This window comes from Vicia villosa, linkage group LG5 (genome assembly GCF_029867415.1).
Source record: "Vicia villosa cultivar HV-30 ecotype Madison, WI linkage group LG5, Vvil1.0, whole genome shotgun sequence".
In the NCBI taxonomy this organism is placed as follows: Eukaryota; Viridiplantae; Streptophyta; class Magnoliopsida; order Fabales; family Fabaceae; genus Vicia; species Vicia villosa.
The window spans coordinates 149,931,168-149,950,708 of NC_081184.1; the positions used below are offsets into that span (position 1 = coordinate 149,931,168).

At 35.1% G+C, this 19,541-nt stretch overlaps 2 protein-coding genes across 5 annotated transcripts; both read right to left on the reverse strand.

The window, feature by feature from the left end:
• Positions 1-432: 432 nt before the first annotated feature.
• LOC131603135 (uncharacterized) lies at positions 433-3,984 on the reverse strand. 3 transcript variants are annotated; one of them, XM_058875396.1, is made up of 4 exons: positions 3,796-3,984; positions 2,989-3,585; positions 1,253-1,312; positions 433-1,158 (listed from the first exon to the last, which is right to left on the reverse strand). In XM_058875396.1, exons 2-4 carry the CDS (start codon positions 3,574-3,576, stop codon positions 832-834), a joined length of 975 nt encoding a protein of 324 aa, XP_058731379.1. In that variant the 5' UTR covers positions 3,577-3,585; positions 3,796-3,984; the 3' UTR covers positions 433-831. The 3 variants fall into 3 exon arrangements, with proteins under 3 accessions (XP_058731379.1, XP_058731377.1, XP_058731378.1); XM_058875394.1 differs by having other exon boundaries at positions 433-1,164; XM_058875395.1 differs by having other exon boundaries at positions 433-1,164; positions 3,673-3,984.
• Positions 3,985-4,117: 133 nt separating this feature from the next.
• Positions 4,118-9,688, reverse strand: LOC131603134 (uncharacterized). 2 transcript variants are annotated; one of them, XM_058875393.1, is made up of 4 exons: positions 9,466-9,688; positions 8,627-8,773; positions 6,970-7,099; positions 4,118-6,535 (listed from the first exon to the last, which is right to left on the reverse strand). In XM_058875393.1, the coding sequence occupies exon 4, from the start codon at positions 6,212-6,214 to the stop codon at positions 4,304-4,306; it is 1,911 nt and encodes a 636-aa protein (XP_058731376.1). In that variant the 5' UTR covers positions 6,215-6,535; positions 6,970-7,099; positions 8,627-8,773; positions 9,466-9,688; the 3' UTR covers positions 4,118-4,303. The 2 variants fall into 2 exon arrangements, with proteins under 2 accessions (XP_058731376.1, XP_058731375.1); XM_058875392.1 differs by lacking the exon at positions 6,970-7,099.
• Positions 9,689-19,541: the final 9,853 nt, after the last annotated feature.

Genomic DNA, 19,541 nt, shown 5'->3' on the forward strand with positions numbered 1-19,541 from the left:
GCTAGGGCGAGATGTATGGTTAACCCGTACAGATGTTCACTAACCTTCAAGATCAGTTCGGTGGCGGGATGCCCGGTTAATCCAGGGTGTACATCCCATATGTGCAGTACTTGTCGAATGAAAGGGAGAAAAACATCTTTAACCCAAAAAATATTATTAAATATTTTACAGAATATCAATATTCTAATAAATTTCATATTTGGGTATTTCTTAGCAAAAATCTTCAAATCTAATTTCTATTAAAAGGCTACGACTGCATTATCTACTGTACTCTATAGAGTAATTAATGTAATGAAGTCTGAAGATAGCCATCCCAGGATACTATTAATTGCAGTTGTAACATTCTTCAATCACAATATTGCCTAATTAATGCAATACAAAACATATGTTTGAATCAATTGTGAATTTGTCAAAATTACAGTGACAACATAATTTTGTTGAAGTTCTAAAGTGCAGTTTTAATCAAAATTACAATAGCTCACAGTGATTCTTTCAATTTTACAACGAATTCATACATGTACTAATGTTGGTCATATGCCAAATGTGAAATTCAGAACTCAACAAAGAATCAGTAAACATGATTGTTCAATCAAAGATCATAGCTGGTTCTGCCATTTTTGGAAAAATGTTATTATTCTATGTATGCACAGCACTGGTAATCTAGCCATCAACTGACCATTAAATGTCACCTAATATTAGTTAGCAGCACACGAACTACAATGGTATTTATTTACCAGGAGAACATTATTCAACTAATAGAGAAAAAAATATATGGTATTGAGAGTAATTCCCAGTGAGGAGTCTTTTTGATAGTCATGGAGATTACTGTCCCTAGCAAAGTTCCGCGAATACTGGTAGTCTTCTTTTAGTAGTCGACTGATTAAGAACAGAAATAATATGTGCATCAACTTCCTGCCTTGAGGGAACTCTATCTGCACAATTTGGGAGGAAACACTCAATGCCATCATCCAGAGGTGACCAGTCACTGATGGTATGGGATTTGGTGTGCATGCGATGACGTTCAGGTGAAGATGGTTGTGATATTATTATGGGTCTTGTGACTACACGTTGAGGTTCAGCTACTTCTTGATGTTCTTGAACAATGCAGGTATTTGGGCTATATATGGACGGTCCTGGTCTAATAGAAATTTTGCCCATCTGTGCCTACACAATCAAGTAGAAATATTAAACCGCTGATTAGGTTATATTATGATAAAAGGCATGGTGATGTATATATGATATGACTGCATACCTCAGATTTAATATTCATGGGGAAACGACCTGGATGAAGCTCTTCTCTGATGTGAGCAAACTGCAAAACGATGAAAGCAGCTGTCAAAGATTTGAGTATAATAGCTCCAAGATTCTTAATCAAACTATCTAGGCACACATTAAAACCCTAATATCACGATAGGTTGCCAATTATGTACCCAAGAACAACAATAAAGATTCAAACACTCTTTTGTGAAGAATTTGAAAACCCCACTACGTATAGAATTATATATGTTAAATTAAAAAAGAAAATTGAGAGAGATTAAGGTACCTTTTTCTAGAAAGAACCAAAAACCGATATGAAAATTTTCTCTTTGAATTGGCGGCAGAAAACCTATAAGGATACTTGCAAAGAGATTGAATCTTGCGAGCGTTACAAATTATATACGCTTTTGTTTGTCTTTTTAACCTATAATTAGGTTGGATAATATCTATCATTGATTTAGATTTATTTTATATTTGTTTCGAATTTAATTGATTTGAAATTAAAATTATCCTATTAAATAGGGTACAAGATTTAGTTAAAAATTGACGATGATTTTACATATTTAAGTGTATATTCAGTCAAATATTTTGAGTTAATGGATACCATTTAGTTTATTGTCTGTTGACCATTAAACGCCTAACATATATTGGGCTCCTATCTTATTTCTGAATAATCAGATTTGTAAATAAAATTTGAGACAGGATTTGTTTGCAATGCTAAAATCTGACTTATCAACTGAGATGCCAACAGCAGCAGATCATATTGACAATATTGTTTCACGATATTGACGATATTGATGCCAACTATGATTAAACAACCACCTTGATTTAGGATGAAACTGTGAAAGCAATTTGGTTTGGGAAAGTTTCATCGATTGATTTTAAGCCATCCTAAAATCGAATAACCTAAACACGGAATCACTACCAACAGGCAAATTTCCTATCTGGCCCAATTGAACAAGAAACTTCTCAGCTGTACATACCTGAATATCACGAGAGCGTCGAGGGATCTTTGCAATTTTAAAGAGACCGATCTTAGTATATCCTCTCTTACACCGGAGCATTTTCGCTTGCCTACCTTCAAATCTCGTTGGGCAATTTATTTTTAGTCTGTTTGCCTTTGCTTCTAATTCATCCAAGTTACACCCTTATGAGGCATCCAGATGTAACAGTAAATTTCTCTATATTACATCATAACGCGTGTTCTAACGTATTCGATTCGGACACGAAGAAAGATGCTCTAATGACTTGTCTGGATTCACAATGCACAAAAAATTACTCGCGTCCAATATTTTCTTACCGCGCTTTTTGTTAAGCAACAAATACTAACTTCAAGTCAATAACGTGCTAGGTAGATATCCCGCCGTAATTCCAAAACAAATGTTAAATCTAAATCAATCAGGCTAGGATACTGTTGGAACTTTTGGTAAAGGTAGACATAAATAATTTTCAAGGAAAGACAAAATAAACTGATATTATTCTGCAACCTGCCAGACACACCAATGGAAAGGTCTCTATATAGTCTTTTTGGATCTTTAACCGAGTCAAATGGAATAGTTAAAAGTTAATGCAGGATCACATTTTCATAAATGGAAATAACAATACCAACAAACTCATACCTTAATTAGGATTAAAAATATACTTTTCTAAAGTTTGATATTTATTTATTTATTGCATCAAAAACCCAAAGCAAGAATAGTTAAATTCGTAATAGTTATGGCGCTAACAAACCTGGCATTTGGAATTGAAGCGGCAGTTTCCAGTTTCTTCCCATGCTCTGCAAATCTCCGTCTTAAACAAACTCTTGTTTGACGAAGAAGAGGAAGAGGAGCCCCTACTGGAAGAAGACGATGATGACCTTCCGCTCTTTCCTCCGAAGTTTGGCCTCACCTGAATATCATCCATCACAATAACTTCCTCTTCCACCTTCACTGGCGTTCGGTACATCGGCGGCGACTTCAATTCGAAGTTCTCGATTGAAGAAAGCGGAGAGAGGGACAATCTACCGCGAGAGCCAAAGCTACTGTTCCCTGAACCAAAGCTACTGTTGGCGGATTTATACTTGCTGGAGCCGAAAAGCGGAGAATTGAAAGCCTCGCCGGCTTTAGATGAAATCGGAGATCCGGCGTAGAAGTATTGAACGAGCGGCGAGCCGACGTCGTGTTTCTCGGTGTAGTGTTGAAAACGCGGACTCATCGTCGCTGATTGGAGATAGCGTCCTCTCGTTTCATCCAACTCGATCTGCAACGGCGAAAAGTTCTCGTTCAAAGTTCGCAGCTTCGAAACCTTCATCTTGCCGTTGCTCATCACGTTCTCCATAACCTAATCCTGCATTTCAAAGACGAAGCTTGAACTCGTTTCGTTTCTCATGAAATTTAAGTATTGATTTCAATTTGGAAATTCAATCAATTTAACCTAAAAGTGAAGAAATTGCAGAGAACATAAAATTTCAAGGAAAAGAAAATCATAGAAGAAAAAAAGAAATCAAGAAGAGAAGGTTGAAAATCGATGACGATAAGAGAAATAGAGCCACGTTACAGGCACGAAAATGGCGGTTCATTGCGATTTCAGTGCCGGTAGGTTAGTGCGGAGAAGAAGAAGAAATTGAGAGAGACGAAATGGGAAGAAGGTTTTAGTTCACGATAAATCTCTAATTTATAGTTTGCGGAACACGTTAGCAACGGAAGCAGGTTTTAGTTCACCGCGTATTTTTGAAGCAAAATAGAAACTATAGATTTAAGAATAGTGATTTAATTGGAGCACACACAGATTTATGAGACTGTTTGTGGCACTGGATTTATGTGCTTATTGTTTGAGATTGCCACGTTACAATATATTTAAGAATGAAGAAAACACTACAAACAATAAGAGCCTAATGGCTAATAATCAACTTATTATTATCAACATACAACAATAATAACTGAGTTACTGAACATGCAGCACAATCACTTATGCACAATTCCATGACATAATGGAACAGTCCCTATATCCTAAAGTGAAATCTACTAGTACATACAACTTGAGAGTCACCATACTCCCTCACACTTTAGATGCCATCAAGTGCGTTTTTGAGATTTCCTCCGAAAAATGACATGAGGTCGCCACCGTGGACCCTGCCTTCCGGCAAATCAAAGCCGATGCCTCTCTTAGCACCACTGCAGTCACCGCTGATGCTGTGGAGATTTCTGTCTTGTGCTGGCTTATTGGCTGCCAAGAAATTTGAATAAGATGGTGATTTCATTGAGAGTGGAACTAAGACCTCCTTAGGGATTAGGTGATGTCTTCTAGCAGGTGTTTCCATAGAATCATAGGAATCGGACACAACACTGACGCCTGAGGAAGAATTGTTGTTTTCAAAACTGCTACAGACGGTGGAAGCAGAAGGTACAAGACCGCGGAAAAGTCCGGGTGCAATCAGACTTCCCTTGCTCGTTTCACTTTCTTGCAACAGGCTGCAGTGAGCAGCACAGAGTCCCCTTTTTCCCCTTGCGAATTTCTCACACTTTCCATCTCCCCAATTACATCGCTTTCCTCCACCATGGGCCTTACAGAAATCTGTGCTCCCTTGAGCACTCTTCCCACAGCTTTCAAACTTACAGCGCTTACCCCCACCATGCCTGACACAACAGTCAGTGCGACCGCGAGCACTCTTGGTGCAACCGGAAACAGCACACCTCTTTCCACCACCATGAGCAACACAAAAGTTTGTTCCTCCATGTACACTTTTTGGACAAATACCGCCACCATTGAAAAGGCAACGCTTCCCCCCACCATGTGCCTTGCACAGTGGGGTGCTTCCTTCAGCACCTTTAGTGCACCCTGCAAACGAGCAACGTTTCCCACCACCATGTGCCTTGCAAAACATGGTGCTCCCCTGCGCACCCTTTGAACATTCATGGTACTGACAACGACGTCCACCCCCGTGAGAAATACACAACCCAGCCTGCCCTTCAGCACTTCTGGTGCAACCTTCTATTGTACATCTCTTACCTCCTCCATGCCTAATACAAAGTCCTGACTTACCTCGTGCAGCTTTTGCGCACCCACCTGGATACCCACATCGCCGACCACCGCCGTGTGCTATGCAATAATCTGTCTTCCCCTCAGCACTTTTAGTGCACCCTAAGTGTTGGCACCTCTTGCCTCCACCATGGGCCTTACAATAAGCAGTACGGCTCTCAGCACCCTTGTTGCATCCTGGTTTCTGACATCTCTGTCCACCACCATGCCCGATACAAAGCCCTGAAGCACCTCGAGCTCCCTTTGAACAGCCAAAGAATCTGCATCTCTTAGGATTGCTTGTTCGGTTCTGTGAAGTTATCCCGGTTTCCTGGGGGGCAGATGCGGTGCCAAGTGAGTGATTTGTAGCACTGGATGGTTCGGGGAACATCTGAGATTTAGTCCCAAGAATTAGTTCTTGTGTCTGCACCGAAATGTCAGCATTATCCATTCTTGGAGCCAAAAGAAGCGATGGCATATAACCACCTGATTTCTTTGCGGAGGTAGAACCCTCATCAACGAGAGGTATCATTGCATAATTATATTCTCCTGATGTCTGGCTTGAAAAACATGAGATATTCACATTGGTCTCTGTTGAACCTGAGTACTCCATTATACTTGATATCTCATTTGCTGCACCCGAAAGACCAAGTTGAAGAATTGATTCACATTCGGATGGCATGCTCTGAGAAAAAAGGCTGGCCGACTTTTTCTTCTTATTAAACCCCATATCGTTGTAGTCATTGCCATATGCCTTCGGGGTTGGGCCCAATCCCAGAACCAATTTGCAGCCATCATCAACAGCAACAGAAAACTTCATCCCAAGACTGCTTCTAGTACATCCATAATTAGTATTATTGGTTTCTCCAAAGCCAATACCATTCAAACTTAATGTAGTATTACCAATCCTAAGCTCAGCATCATGAGGAAACAGTACAGCTTTCTCGTTCAAATCCATTATCCAGATGTTGTGCACTACCGCTACAGGAGGTTGAAGTAGCAGAACAGTTCACCACATACTACTACAAGATCCACATACCTACCAGACTAGAAAAAGAAATTTGAGCATAAAGCATCCACCGCTTACAAAGCCTGATGTATCAGATCTGTCCATTTTCACGATATCCCACAAGTAAGCTTCAAAAAATCTTACTATACCAAATATATCTTATTACGTCTCTCGGGAAGAACCCTTTTATAAGACTGGTTAAAACTGATGTAAAGAGTTCCCTGGAGCTTCTCGTGCTCCTTGTGAATAAATCATTAAGCTTCATTTACCCTGAAAAGAAAGAAGAAGTAAGTTTTTTTGTTTACAAGTTAACACTCATTAGTCATTAGGAAGAAAACTTTTTTTTAATACACAAAGCACCCATATAAACTCTACAATGCTGAAATTAAGTACAATTCGTGTAACTGAAATAGGAAATGCCAAGTTTGAAATCTCACCTCGAACATGAACAGAAGACCTTCCCAATTAAATAAAATGACACGTTATACACATTAAAAGGACTTAAAAATGGGCTACAATTTACAAACATACAAATATATTCTAAAGAACAAAGGCATGGAGAAATAGAGAAAGTTCTAAACATATTAGTATGGAAATACAAATGACAAGAATCATAATGAAGCAATAATTTGTCTGAACAATCCCTGATTTTGAAGATAATTGCACATGCAGATTGAGTATTGTAGCCTATAGCTTATTTATACCTTGGCATTGCAACATTGAAAACAAGTTTTCATCATGTGGGGAAAAATTCTCAAACCAAAAATAACATGACAGATGATGTGTCATATATCAAGTAGCAGAGAGCAAAGATGTAGTTATCATTCCAGCAAGCTGTGCAAAATATGCGAATCAAATATGTATTACAAAACTACTTCCAAAAGTTGTTTTTAAAGTATATCAAGCATCACATCACACCTGCTTAAATACAGTAAAAGGCATCCTAACACCAAATCTTGGATTGATTGTGAAAGGTTTTACTAAACAAAATTTAAAATGAAATTGTGAAAGGAGAAAATCTTGCATCCACCAGAAGGTATCGTGCACAGTCAATTAGATAGTGACACATGACACATAAACCAAGTTTGTGACATCATATCAAAATTGAAGTAAGTCTCCATCTATTGGGTGCATTACTCTTCTACTTACAAGAATCTTGTAAGGTCTTCAAAGAGTGCACCAGCAATAATAGCTCATGAAGAGAAAATAACATATTCAAAACAGATAGTATTATGGAAGGCATTTATTAAGAGATATGACTTTGGAATTTAAGTTATAACCAACATTCTCAGCCCAGAAAATATAAAAACTGTAACAGATAGTATTGCGAAAATTTCAAGATGCATGTACCCCAGAAATGAATTATTAAAAGGGGGAAAAAACCATCAAAAGGTCGGAATGAGACATACTATGTTTACTTTCTTCATTAGGAAAGAATCACAAGTCGTTTTAGAAGAATACTATAGCTTTGACTACAAACAGAACCTGCGTTGCATAGGTACCGGTACGTACCCAGTACCCGGTACGGGTACTGGTACGGGGTACGGCATTTTTAGAAAAACTAGGATACGGGTACGTTAGTATAATACTTTAAAAATACAATTATAAAAATAACTAAACAATTATATTATTTAAATAACGATAAAATAATAAAATTAAAAAATAGTTTGTTTAAATAAATCACACTTAAAAGTATTAATAAATTATAAAATCATCGTTGAATATCAATATTTTCTTCTCCAATGAATGCAACTTCTAGTTCAGATTCATTGAGAGAAAGAGTAGCAATTTCAAGAATACCAGCTCCATCAAATAGATCCAATTCATCTCCACCAATATCTCCCACATTTTTGTTACTCCTTCATTATAAATCTTACTCTTTCTTGAAAGAAGACGAAGATTTGTATGAACAAAAACTAAATCCTCCGCTCTTTTTGGATTGAACTTATTCCTTTTCAATGAGTGAATAAATCCATATGTGCTCAAATTTCTTTTCAATGAGCTTATTTCTTAATTTTTTTTTCAGTTTTTTATTTATAAATAGAATAAATAACTAATCTAATTTTTACAATTATGTTATCCAAAAAAATTTAAAACCGAAAAAAATAAAAAAATTGGGTACGTGTACCAAATATGTACCGGTTTGTGTACCAAAGCAAAATAAAAAATAAAAAAATTGGTACGGCTTCGGTGCGTACCGTACGTGTACTGTACGCGTACCGGTACCCGATACGTACCCGGTACCGGTACTTTACCTAAAACGGAGTACCCGTGCTTCACAGAACAGAACTAAAAGGGGACAAAATTCAAGCTTCAACAAAAAAAATTGAAAGAAAAAAACATAGGAAGGAGTTTTCTGACCTTTGCCAATCTGAAAGGGTAGGATCCATTCCCATTTTCTTCGTATAGAGCTCTGTAGTTATAAAGTCCCTTCAGTATACAAATTAATTTGCAAAGCTTCCAATAGAACCAGCTTCCCAAATATAGAAAAAAAGGCTAAAAATGTTCCTGCACAAAATTTGAGCATACAACTACTTCAAGCCTCAAGCAAGTAAATAGAAATAACATTAAAACTCTTGTTTGAAGCAAAATAACCAACACGCGCATCCACACTCACACATACTATGCAATAATACCTTCAAGAAATTTTTTACTATATAGAATTAGGATAATTTCATAATGAGAATTGTGCACATATCAAGCTCATAATAATGAATATAAGAGAATCAGCACCAGCATGAAATAAAATTTGCAGCTAAGAAGTAGATCATAAAACACAAAATTTACACATTGTTATAAATCTGAGATTTAAGACACTTATAAAAAAAATTATTGGAATGATGGGCAAAAAACACAAGGTTTATGCAGAGAAAGAAAATGAATTAGCCTTCACACTCACATCAGAAAAATAAACAAAACAAATACAATAAATAATGACTAATAGAAGTAGATCAAAGATTATAACAATTTCCTGAAATTCTGAAATTCTACCATCAGAGAAATATCATACACAAAAACCATATACTGAATTCATGAAAACTTAACAAGCCAGTTATGTATAACAGCAGAACCAACCAAAAACACCGCAAAAATAGCAAAAGCAGTTCAACAACAAGAGCTAGCTGCAACAATAGGAAACACCAAGGAATCACATAGCAATCCAATTACAGAAAGAAAACAGAATCAGATAAGACATATACCGTGATTGTGAAGAATCGATATAGAAACTGGAAATTGAATTCAGATCTGAGAATCACTCTATTCCATTGACACTTCGAAGAAGACGAGGCAAAAACACAAATTGTGAAGGAAGAAACAAAGAAGAGAGAGAGAGAGATGAAAATTCGTTACGTCATAAAGCTCCGTCAATAAATAAAGTAGGGGCGGCTCTGTTTGTTTTATTTGTTTTTCTTTTTTCAAGTTTTTTTTTTAAAATTGTTAAATTTATTTGGCGAAGAGAAAACCTTAGAAAAATATCGAGGTTTTATTTCATTTTATGGGATCATATGACAAATGACAAAACTGACCCTTTTGGCTTTGTGTATAGTACAAGCGTCACATGCAAGCTTGCAGGGGCATGTACTTTTTGCTCGAAAAGGATATCGAGAATGGAGTTACGTGACTGCCCTTATGGTCGGCATTTTGTACGGATGGTGTGAAGGGTGGTTTCGTCTTTTTGGATTTTTGTCTATTTTTGGTTTGTGTTTTGTTTTTTTTGTTAGTGGAAGCGGGAGATGTCGTGTCTCTCGCTGATGAATTTTTGACGAGCAATCAGCTGCGGTTTGCGTGGGTTCAAGGTAATCGTGACCGTTTAATGGATCTGAAGTCAATGGACGAATCTAAGAACTTGGTGTATGACGTAAGAGGAGAAAATCTGAGAGCACAATTTGTGGTGGGTAGAGATTAGAATAATGAATGATGCGAGAATCAGTTTCGGCTTCGGGTAGGCAGGCATCTTAGCTTAGATCATTCACATTTGGGTTTCTCGTTTTGTCCTCCAAATATGATTATTCTCCCTATTTTAAAATAATTTACTCATATTTTCTTCCTACTTATTTTTAAAAAGGGGTTAATAATTTCTCTGTTTTCAAATAATTGTGTTGTGAAATAAAATTTACTCTTCAGCTATGGATTCCTTGACTATTTAAAAAAGTGTTAAATAAAATGTGTATCATATAATCCTACAATATAATAAAGCAAAGTGAGTATTTTGGCAAATTTGATATTTTAGTAAATTCCCAACCCTTTTATCATATTTACATGGTTCTATAAGAGGAAAGTTTTAATTATTATAAATCTATCAAATTCTTTTTTTTTGAATAAAAGCATGACTTTATTAAATTTCCAAAAAACAATGATTACAAATCGATCCAAAGGGATCCTGGTATCTTAGTGAAACATAAATCAATCTAATCTATTCTCACTTATGTGCATAGATAAATTTCTATGTAAGCCACATCTTAGGCTAACATTTTCTATAATTCTATCTTTCATGTGGGGATCCAGCATGGTTTGAGCAAACAACATGTTATTTCTCCCCTTCCACACTTCGTAGATCGTTTCCGACGTAATAGCCATTTTTAGAACTTTTCTTTTCCATCCTTTCTTCCTTGTTTCACTAATGAGCCAAATGCTTTCTTCCTTCCATCCCCTTGGATTCCTGTTGATATTAAGTCAAGCCAATACATTCTTCCAAATTTTCTTGGTTGCATTACACTCAAAGACAAGTGATCAATTGACTCTTCACCATGGCAAAAACAGCATCTGTTATCAGTTAGGATACCAAACTTACATAATCTATCCTTTGTAGGCAACCTACCTCTTAGAGTCATCCAAAGCGCGAAGATAGTTCTTGGCCTCGCATAGTTATCAACAATCATCTTCTTCCACTCTACATGAGTAAAGTCTCCCAGCAGTGCATTATACATGTATGAAGTTTTGTACTTACCATTCAGCTCCGTTTGTCCCCAGTATGCCGTATTTTGCATTGTGTCTCGTAGGCTGCTCAATTTCCTCACCATCCACGAACTGCTCTGCTTAACTTGCCAAAGCATAACATCCTGGTTTTTGAAGATGTAAATATCCAACCATCGAATCCATAGCTTGTCAGCCTTTTTATGTATATTCCACAAGAGCTTTTCCATCACTGCTTTGTTCCAAGCCTGCAAGGAGATAATATTTAGTCCCCCCCGCTGATTTGGATAAACATACACTTTTCCATGCAATAGGTGCCTTCTTGCTCATCATAGTTCCACTCCACAAGTAGTTTCGACATAACGCCTCGATTTGCTTGATGACTTTTTTAGGGAAGTAGAACACTTGCATCCAGTAAACAAACGTGAAATCATGTATGCTTGGGTCATTTATGATAACTCTAATTAGTTCTTTGGAAAAAGCGTACAATATTTACAAAGTAATATTGAGAGAAGTAAAATTATTGGTATTAATTGGGGATCCAAGAGTAATTATTTGGAGAAGCGTAAAATATTTAAATTCCCTTTATCTTTCTCCTTCAAACACACTATATAACAACCTTCATTTCCTTCTCATTACAAACACTGAAAATCACCAACAGAAATACCATCAAAACTCTGCCAAATTTCTTCCTCAAAACCCTTAAATCTGCAGTCTTAAACCTTGTTACAAAACTCACTCACAACCTCCCGAAAAATCGTAGCCTATTCTCACCCTCAATATTCACATTCAAAACCACAGCCGCAACAATTCCACACTCACAGATCAATAACGACACACACAAAAGTAGATCAGAAAAGAAGATTCAGAGCCCAAGAACAAAAGCAAAACGCAGAAGAAGAGAAAGTATCATATTCATTTTTCTGTTGCAGCTTTTTGCTACTTTTGATTTGTGTATCCATTTGATTTAAGTTTCTTGTAACATGTAATCGTCCCTGACAATAATGAAATATGTGTTTGGGGTTCATGGGGATGAGGGTTTATTGATGTTGGTTTATGCTTTGATGTTGATTTTGAGAGAGGAAGAGGCATAAGGTCTCGTGAGCGTTGAACAGAGAGTAGAGGTTTTCTTTGAGAACAAACAGAGATGGAAAGATGAATAGGTTTATGAGAGAGAATGTGTTTTGCTTTCGTTTTAATGAATTTTGATAAAAGAAAAATAAATAGTGGCAATAAATGAAAAAAATCATTAGTGGCCATAGAGAACTAGCAATGGCGTCGTTCCGTCTCCCTTGGTTGCCTAGGATTGTTTCTCTCAAATACTTTTCATATATTTTTTAATTTTATATAAGGAGAATGAATTAAAAAATTTACAAAGAATATAAAAACTCTTTCTCTCATATTTCAATTTACAAAGTAATTTTATAGGAACTAAACATTATTTTTATAGGGAGTAAGAACTAAAAACATATTTAATCCTTTTAAAAATTATAAAAATCTTTTATACTAATATTTTAATATATTATATTTGTTTGGTGTTTTTATAAATCTTACATAAATTAACATTTATAGGATCGAGTTGTCCGATTAAATGTTCATAACACATTGTCACAAATTTGGCCAAATATTTAAATACATATTTGACCTGTACTATTTTATTTTCTATTTTCTTCCTTGGTTTCAAATTAAATAACAAATCATTTCAATGCATTAACAAAGTCATTGGTTTTTCATAAATGAAAGAAAAAAAAGATAGTTGATTGTTCAATAACTTTTTTAGGGGTAATGCTAACTTGTGCCAAGTTAAGATATCCACATATAAAAATTTGTATTGAAAACACAATTAAGCAATTAATTTTATGTTTTTTTATTAAAATCAATATATAATTTCCAAGACAACATTTCTTCATTTAATTCTTAAGTTGTGTCCCTATGACATAAATTAGCATTACCCTTTTTATAGTAGGTAACTTCATTTTTTTTACTAAAAAGATATTCATTCATTTAAATTGAAAAATACGTCGATCATTACTAATTCAAGATCACTAAAAACTGAAAAAGGTGAATCTGCAAACAATCTCGCAGCACCCAGATTAATAACATACAACGACAACATGAAAGTGCCTACAATTATGACAAAATAAAAGTCACCAGAATATTCATACTTCTGGATCTGCAACATTGACGCCCAAGTCTTCCTTTGATCTGCAATGATTTGAAGTGAATGTGTCAATCTGAACCAACAAACACCGTAATAAGACGGGAAAACCAACAAACAACGTACTAAGATGAGGAAACCAACAAACACCATACAAGACAAATGAAAATTTAAAAACACACAAAACAAGAAACAAATCTATATGGATAACCACTTATTTAATTAAAAAGAGAAAGAAAAACGATGTTGAGAGGTGATTTCTAGCAAAAAAAAAATGGCCAAAAACCACCCATAAGATGGAAGAATGAAAATAACCGCTCTTTCAATTAAGTACGTAACTTCATTATAAATGATTGAATATCTCTCTAAATATATTGTTAAATATGTGTGTCATAATCAATTAGTAAATTTTAAGTTGATTATATATTAAGCGAATATATTGATTACTAAAATGTGTATATTATTTTTTTATAAAAAATATTTGAAGTACATTATTTTTCATCTCCATTTTATTATTTAATGATTAATAGGATATACTTTTTGTTTCTTATCAACATTATTTTAAGTACATTTATTCCCATCTTTATTTTTTTTTTATTTTGCAAAAAAATTGATATAAAAATTATATGTATATGATAGAATCAATTAAATATAATAAAGGGAAATGAGTTCTTTGTCAAGTTTTACACATGTCAAATTCTTAGCCCTATTACTATTTTTAAGTTATACAAATAATATATTAAATCTTTAAGTAATACAAATATATCTATTAATATCTAATAACAATAAATACTTTATTATTTGAAAAAAAAATTATGTATACTACTAATAACAAAGACATTAGTAATTCTAAAAAAAAATTTACTTAAAAAAAATGTTAACTCGTGCCTTGCACGGGTATACATTTAAGTCATTATTTCTCGTGCCTCTAAAATATTATTGATTTTGTTTCTAAAATATTCTTTTAAATTGTTTTATTTAAGTCATTATTATATATGATTTCATTACCAAATATTTGAGAATATGTTGAATTTTAGAAGTTAAGATGAAAAAGAAAGATTCGCTTTAATTGAATGAAATTTTTTTAATTGATTTCGTTTGAAAAATTGAAGATATGTTGAATGTTTAAATTAATAAGACAAATCAAAATAATTGTTCCTGATATATCAATTATATTAAATGTCAAAAACAATAGTTTTATATATTAAAATTTTAATGAATAAGTAAGATTTATGAAATTGATTTTTAATTAATGTATAAATCATTTTCATTTAAAAGAATAATTTGTTGATGATATAAACTATTTTTTTATTAGCAGTTTTAATCCAAAAATAACTCAATATATATTATTTGACATATTTTTATTGGGTTAAAATTTGCATTGATGATAATCCTTGACAATAAATAAAAAAAAATATAAATTTTTTAATATGATACCGGTGATAAAATAAAAATTTGAATTGTAAATAATACCTTACAATAAATAGTAAAAATTTGTTTTCATTTATTCTTTTTAGGATATAAAATATTTTATTTACTTAAATTATTTGTAAATTTGTAATTATAACTTTATTTGTAAATTATAATTAGTTATAAAATATTTTATTTACTTAAATAAATGTTACCCGTGCACGGGTATACATACTAGTTATTCATTAATATTGATGATTATCTTCAGTTTTAATGCGTGTTATAAATTGGCTACTCATTACTTGTTATAATGGTTTTGACTTGATATCAAGAAATACTTTTCTTAACTAAATTAAATATTTTCATCAGTTAGATACTAAAACTATGGAGATATAATTAAGTTTAGTATTCACACATACTATCGAAACATAACACACACACACATACACGCACACGCGCACACACACATATTAGTTGATTACGAGAATACAAGAGAATATGATAATGAAATATAAACCCGACTATCTCATTCTCATATGTTAAAACTTATTTTCATTCATTATCACTTTAAGTTAGATATTAAACAAATAATTTTTCCAAATACATTCTCTTAAAATCATAAAGATTATTGAATGACTTTGTAATATCACATCAGTCCATGTGGGGACGATAACACTCAAATACTTTCTTTTGTTACTATTAATGATTACCTCCTTCTTAGATGCATCGCATAGCGAATATAGGGGTCAATATTCAGCTGGTGGCAAGCCACACTAAGATCTTTGTCAGGAATCTCATATAGAAAAACTGCAAAGAGGTCAACATTATCTTTAGAGGCATTAAATAAGCCCTTTCTTCACCATGGCCGGTAGCTCAACCCTTATGCGGACCAGCTGTGCAGAATTATCGTTGAGTTGGATCATCTCGAAGTTGCTGTCTGAAATCAACCTTAAGGTTCTCCCATTGACTTCTGTCATTGAGTCGAGTTCTTCATCTCACACGCCGAGGTTGAATGTACTTATGGTTTAATAGGTCTTCTTCTTTTGTCTCTCGGAGGTGACGACAACCATGATGGGATTCTTTAGTACGACGTCTCATATAAGTCGGGCCCCACATAAATCTTCCAAAATAACAATTGATTTGTCTGCATTGTTATGATTTTTCATCTTCAAATGGACCAGGGAGGCCATCGCGTCCAATATTGCAAGGAACAACCTCCCAAGGATGTCGTTGTAGATGTTTTCACAAGGAACTATGAGGAAACACACATTCATTTTCATTTCGTCCGTCCTTTCCTCAAAAAAGTCAAACAGCTCGATTATTCCACATGGAAGGGTGAAGAACTCATTGAACGCTAACCAAATTCTGCCATCATACGACTTCAAATCTCGATTGTGTAACCTTAATCTTTGAAGATTCTGATGTATAACAAGTTACATGATCTCCCATCATTAATGAGAATTCCTAACACTGAATGATTCCCTATAGTGGCAATTACTACCAACGAAAATGTCACATTAGGATTTTCATATAATTTCTCGCTATCTCAAAACCCTAAGATAGGTCTGTCATCTTTTTGCCTTACATTTGCCACTGGCGAGTTGGGGGAGATTTACGATGGAGTTTTTTTCTCAATGGACAAAATACAATCAATTAAATCAACTAAGAGAAAGGGAAAAATATTGAGGTTGGGAAATCTATTGTGTTTTTGGCCATTGAATCAGTCACAATCTTCTTCTTCTTCTTCTTCTTCTTCTACAAGTAAGCTCGTTGTAGCAGTTTTTTGTTGTTGAATCAGATAGATTTGATCGTTGGTTTCGTAAGAATCAAAAGTCGATTTCCACATACACCACCACTGTTCCACGGTGGAATAAGAAATGTGTAGTAAAGTGGTGAAGTGGAACCTTGGTGCGATGGAACAAACTTCTAATACGATAGAGAGGGAGTGAACCTGCAAGGTTATCACTTTAAGACCTAAGTCATTTACTGAGTGAAAAGGAGTGTGATAATAAATTATAGTTAGAACATACATCAAGTCTTGTGTGAGACATTTTATATATAAAGGTTGTTGAGAATCAAGTGTGAGGAAGAAGTCACACATTGGTTAGAAAAGGAAAAAATGAACACTTTATAAGTGAGAGAACCCACACACCTATCACCTTAAGGTTTTAGGTGGACAAGTGGTGTGTCTCTCACAAAGTGTGTCCCATGTGTAATATGCTCCCTCGTTGATCCTCCGAAGTGCCTCCAATAGTGATATCAGAGCTTTTGGTTCGAGAAAGGAACCGATTTACTTGTAGTTGAAGAAATTCAACGGATACAACTGAATGCAGAAGAGAGAGCTTTCACATTAGGGGGAGCATTGTATAGACTCACACTTGAGGAGGGTGTTGAGAACCAAGTGTGAGAAAGAAGTCCCACATTGGTTAGAAAAAGAAAGAATGAACACTTTATAAGTGAGAGAACCCACACACCTATCACCTTAAGGTTTTAGGTGGACAAGTGATGTGTCTTTCACAAAGTGTGTCCCAAGTGTAATATGTTCCCTCGTTGATCCTCCGAAGTGCCTCCAACAGTGGTATCATGAGCCTTTGGTTCGAGAAAGGAATCGGCTTACTTGTAGTTGAAGAAAGTCAACAGATACAAGTGAATGTGGAAGAGAGAGATTTCACACGAGGGGGAACATTGTATAGACTCACACTTTAGGGAGCGTGTTGAGAATCAAGTGTGAGGAAGAAGTCCCACTTTGGTTAGAAAAGGGAAGAATGAACACTTTATAAGTGAGAGAACCCACACACCTATCACCTTAAGGTTTTAGGTGGAAAAGTTGTTGGCTCTCACAAACTGTGTCTCAAATGTAATATGCTCTTTTGTTGATCCTCCGAAGTGCCTCCAACATACTTTTCAAGAATCTCCTAAGCTTCATTTATAGATTTGGAATCACTAACCTTTTCGAAGTAGTCTGGACTCAAACATTGATGAATTATGAAGAGTGCTTTATAACTCTTCTTCTCCAATTCTTCGCGTTCTTCCTTTTCTTCTTCTAAAGCGTCTTCTTCAAGATCTTCTACTCTATCCTTTACAAGATCCCAAAGACCTTGACACCTGAATAGAACCTTCATCTGTTTGCACTAATTCTCATAGTTATCTACTTTCAGAATTCGTAGACTTGGTTGATAATTTCCATTCCCACAATTCACCGCCATCGTGATTTTCTTCTTCTTCTTCTTCCCTTGAACTGATTAACCAGAGATCTTGATACCAAATGTTGGAAATCCATTGAACTAATTAAATAAAGAAAGAAAATCATTGTCTTTCTTTCTTTCTTTTATATTGTTCATCGTTATTGTGTGGTGATATCAATCTTGTTCATCAAGATTGGTAGAAATTCATCATAGGTTTTGGTGGATTTCCAACATCTTGTGGAGATGTGGGGTAGAGGAAGAGGAGGTTGTCAAAAGCCTGACAAGAGTCACATTCAACGTTTGAATTGTTAGAAGTATGGTCACTATTCTACAAAGTGTCCAAAAAAGAATAAAGATCAAGAAAGTGATGCAAAGTTTGCAAAAGAAGAAGAAGAAGAAGAAGAGATGTTACTGATGGTTACAACAAAAGATGAAGATAAATTCAAGGATCAATGGTACTTGGTTTAGGATGCTCATCACACATGTCTAGAAGGAAAGATTGGTTTGTGAAACATGGCGAAGAGAGAAAGGTGTACATGCTTCATAAAGTCTTGTATGGACTATAGCAAGCTCCAAGAGCTTGGAATAAGAAGATCGATAGTTTTCTAAGGGAGAAGGAGTTTGTGAAGTTCACAACTGAGCATGGAGTATATGTAAGAAGAAGCAAGAGTGAATTGCTTACACTATGTCTCTATGTCGATGATTTGTTGATAACAAGTAGCTGGAAGAAAGAGATCGAATACTTCAAAGGAGATTTTAGCAAGGAGTTCGAAATGTTTGATCTGGGCGAAATTTCATACTTCCTTGGCACCGAGTTCTACAAGAGTAGTAGAGGTTAAATGATGCATCAAAGAAGATATGCAGGAGAAATTCTCAAGATATTTGAGATGGAAGAATGCAACTCGACTTCAAAACCTGCAGAACCAAGACTGCAACTGTCGAAAGATGCAGATGAAGATGATGTTGACCCAACCCAATACAGAAGACTTATTGGGTCATTGAGATACCTTTGTCACACAAAGCCAAACTTAGCATACAATGTAGGTTTGATAAGTAGATCCATGTAGAAGCCAAAGGTATCACACCTAGCAGCGGCGAAGAGGATATTGAGGTATCTAAAAGGAACGCTCAACTATGGCATTTTATTTCCTGCAGTTGATAAAGGAAAAGAATGCAAGTTAGTGGGGTATACTGATTCAAGTTGGTGTAGTGATGTCGAGGATCGAAAAATCTACATCAGGATATGTGTTTATGCTAGGTGTTGCACTAGTTGCTTGGAGTTCGAGAAAGGAACCAGTAATGACATTATCGTCATGCGAAGCAGAGTATATAGCTGCTTCTCTTTGTGCGTGTCAAGCAACATGGATGGTGAACTTGGTCAAAGAAATCACAGGTAAAGATCATCGAGCAATTACCATGAAGATCGACAGCATGTCAGCTATCAACCTGACAAAGAATCCGACAGCACATGGTCAAAGCAAGCATATTGAAATGAGGTTCCACTATCTTCGAGAGAAGGTAGCAGATGGGAAGATGGACTTAGAACACTACAAAACTAAGAATCAGATTGCAAATATCATGACGAAGGGAGTACAAGTCGAAGTGTTCA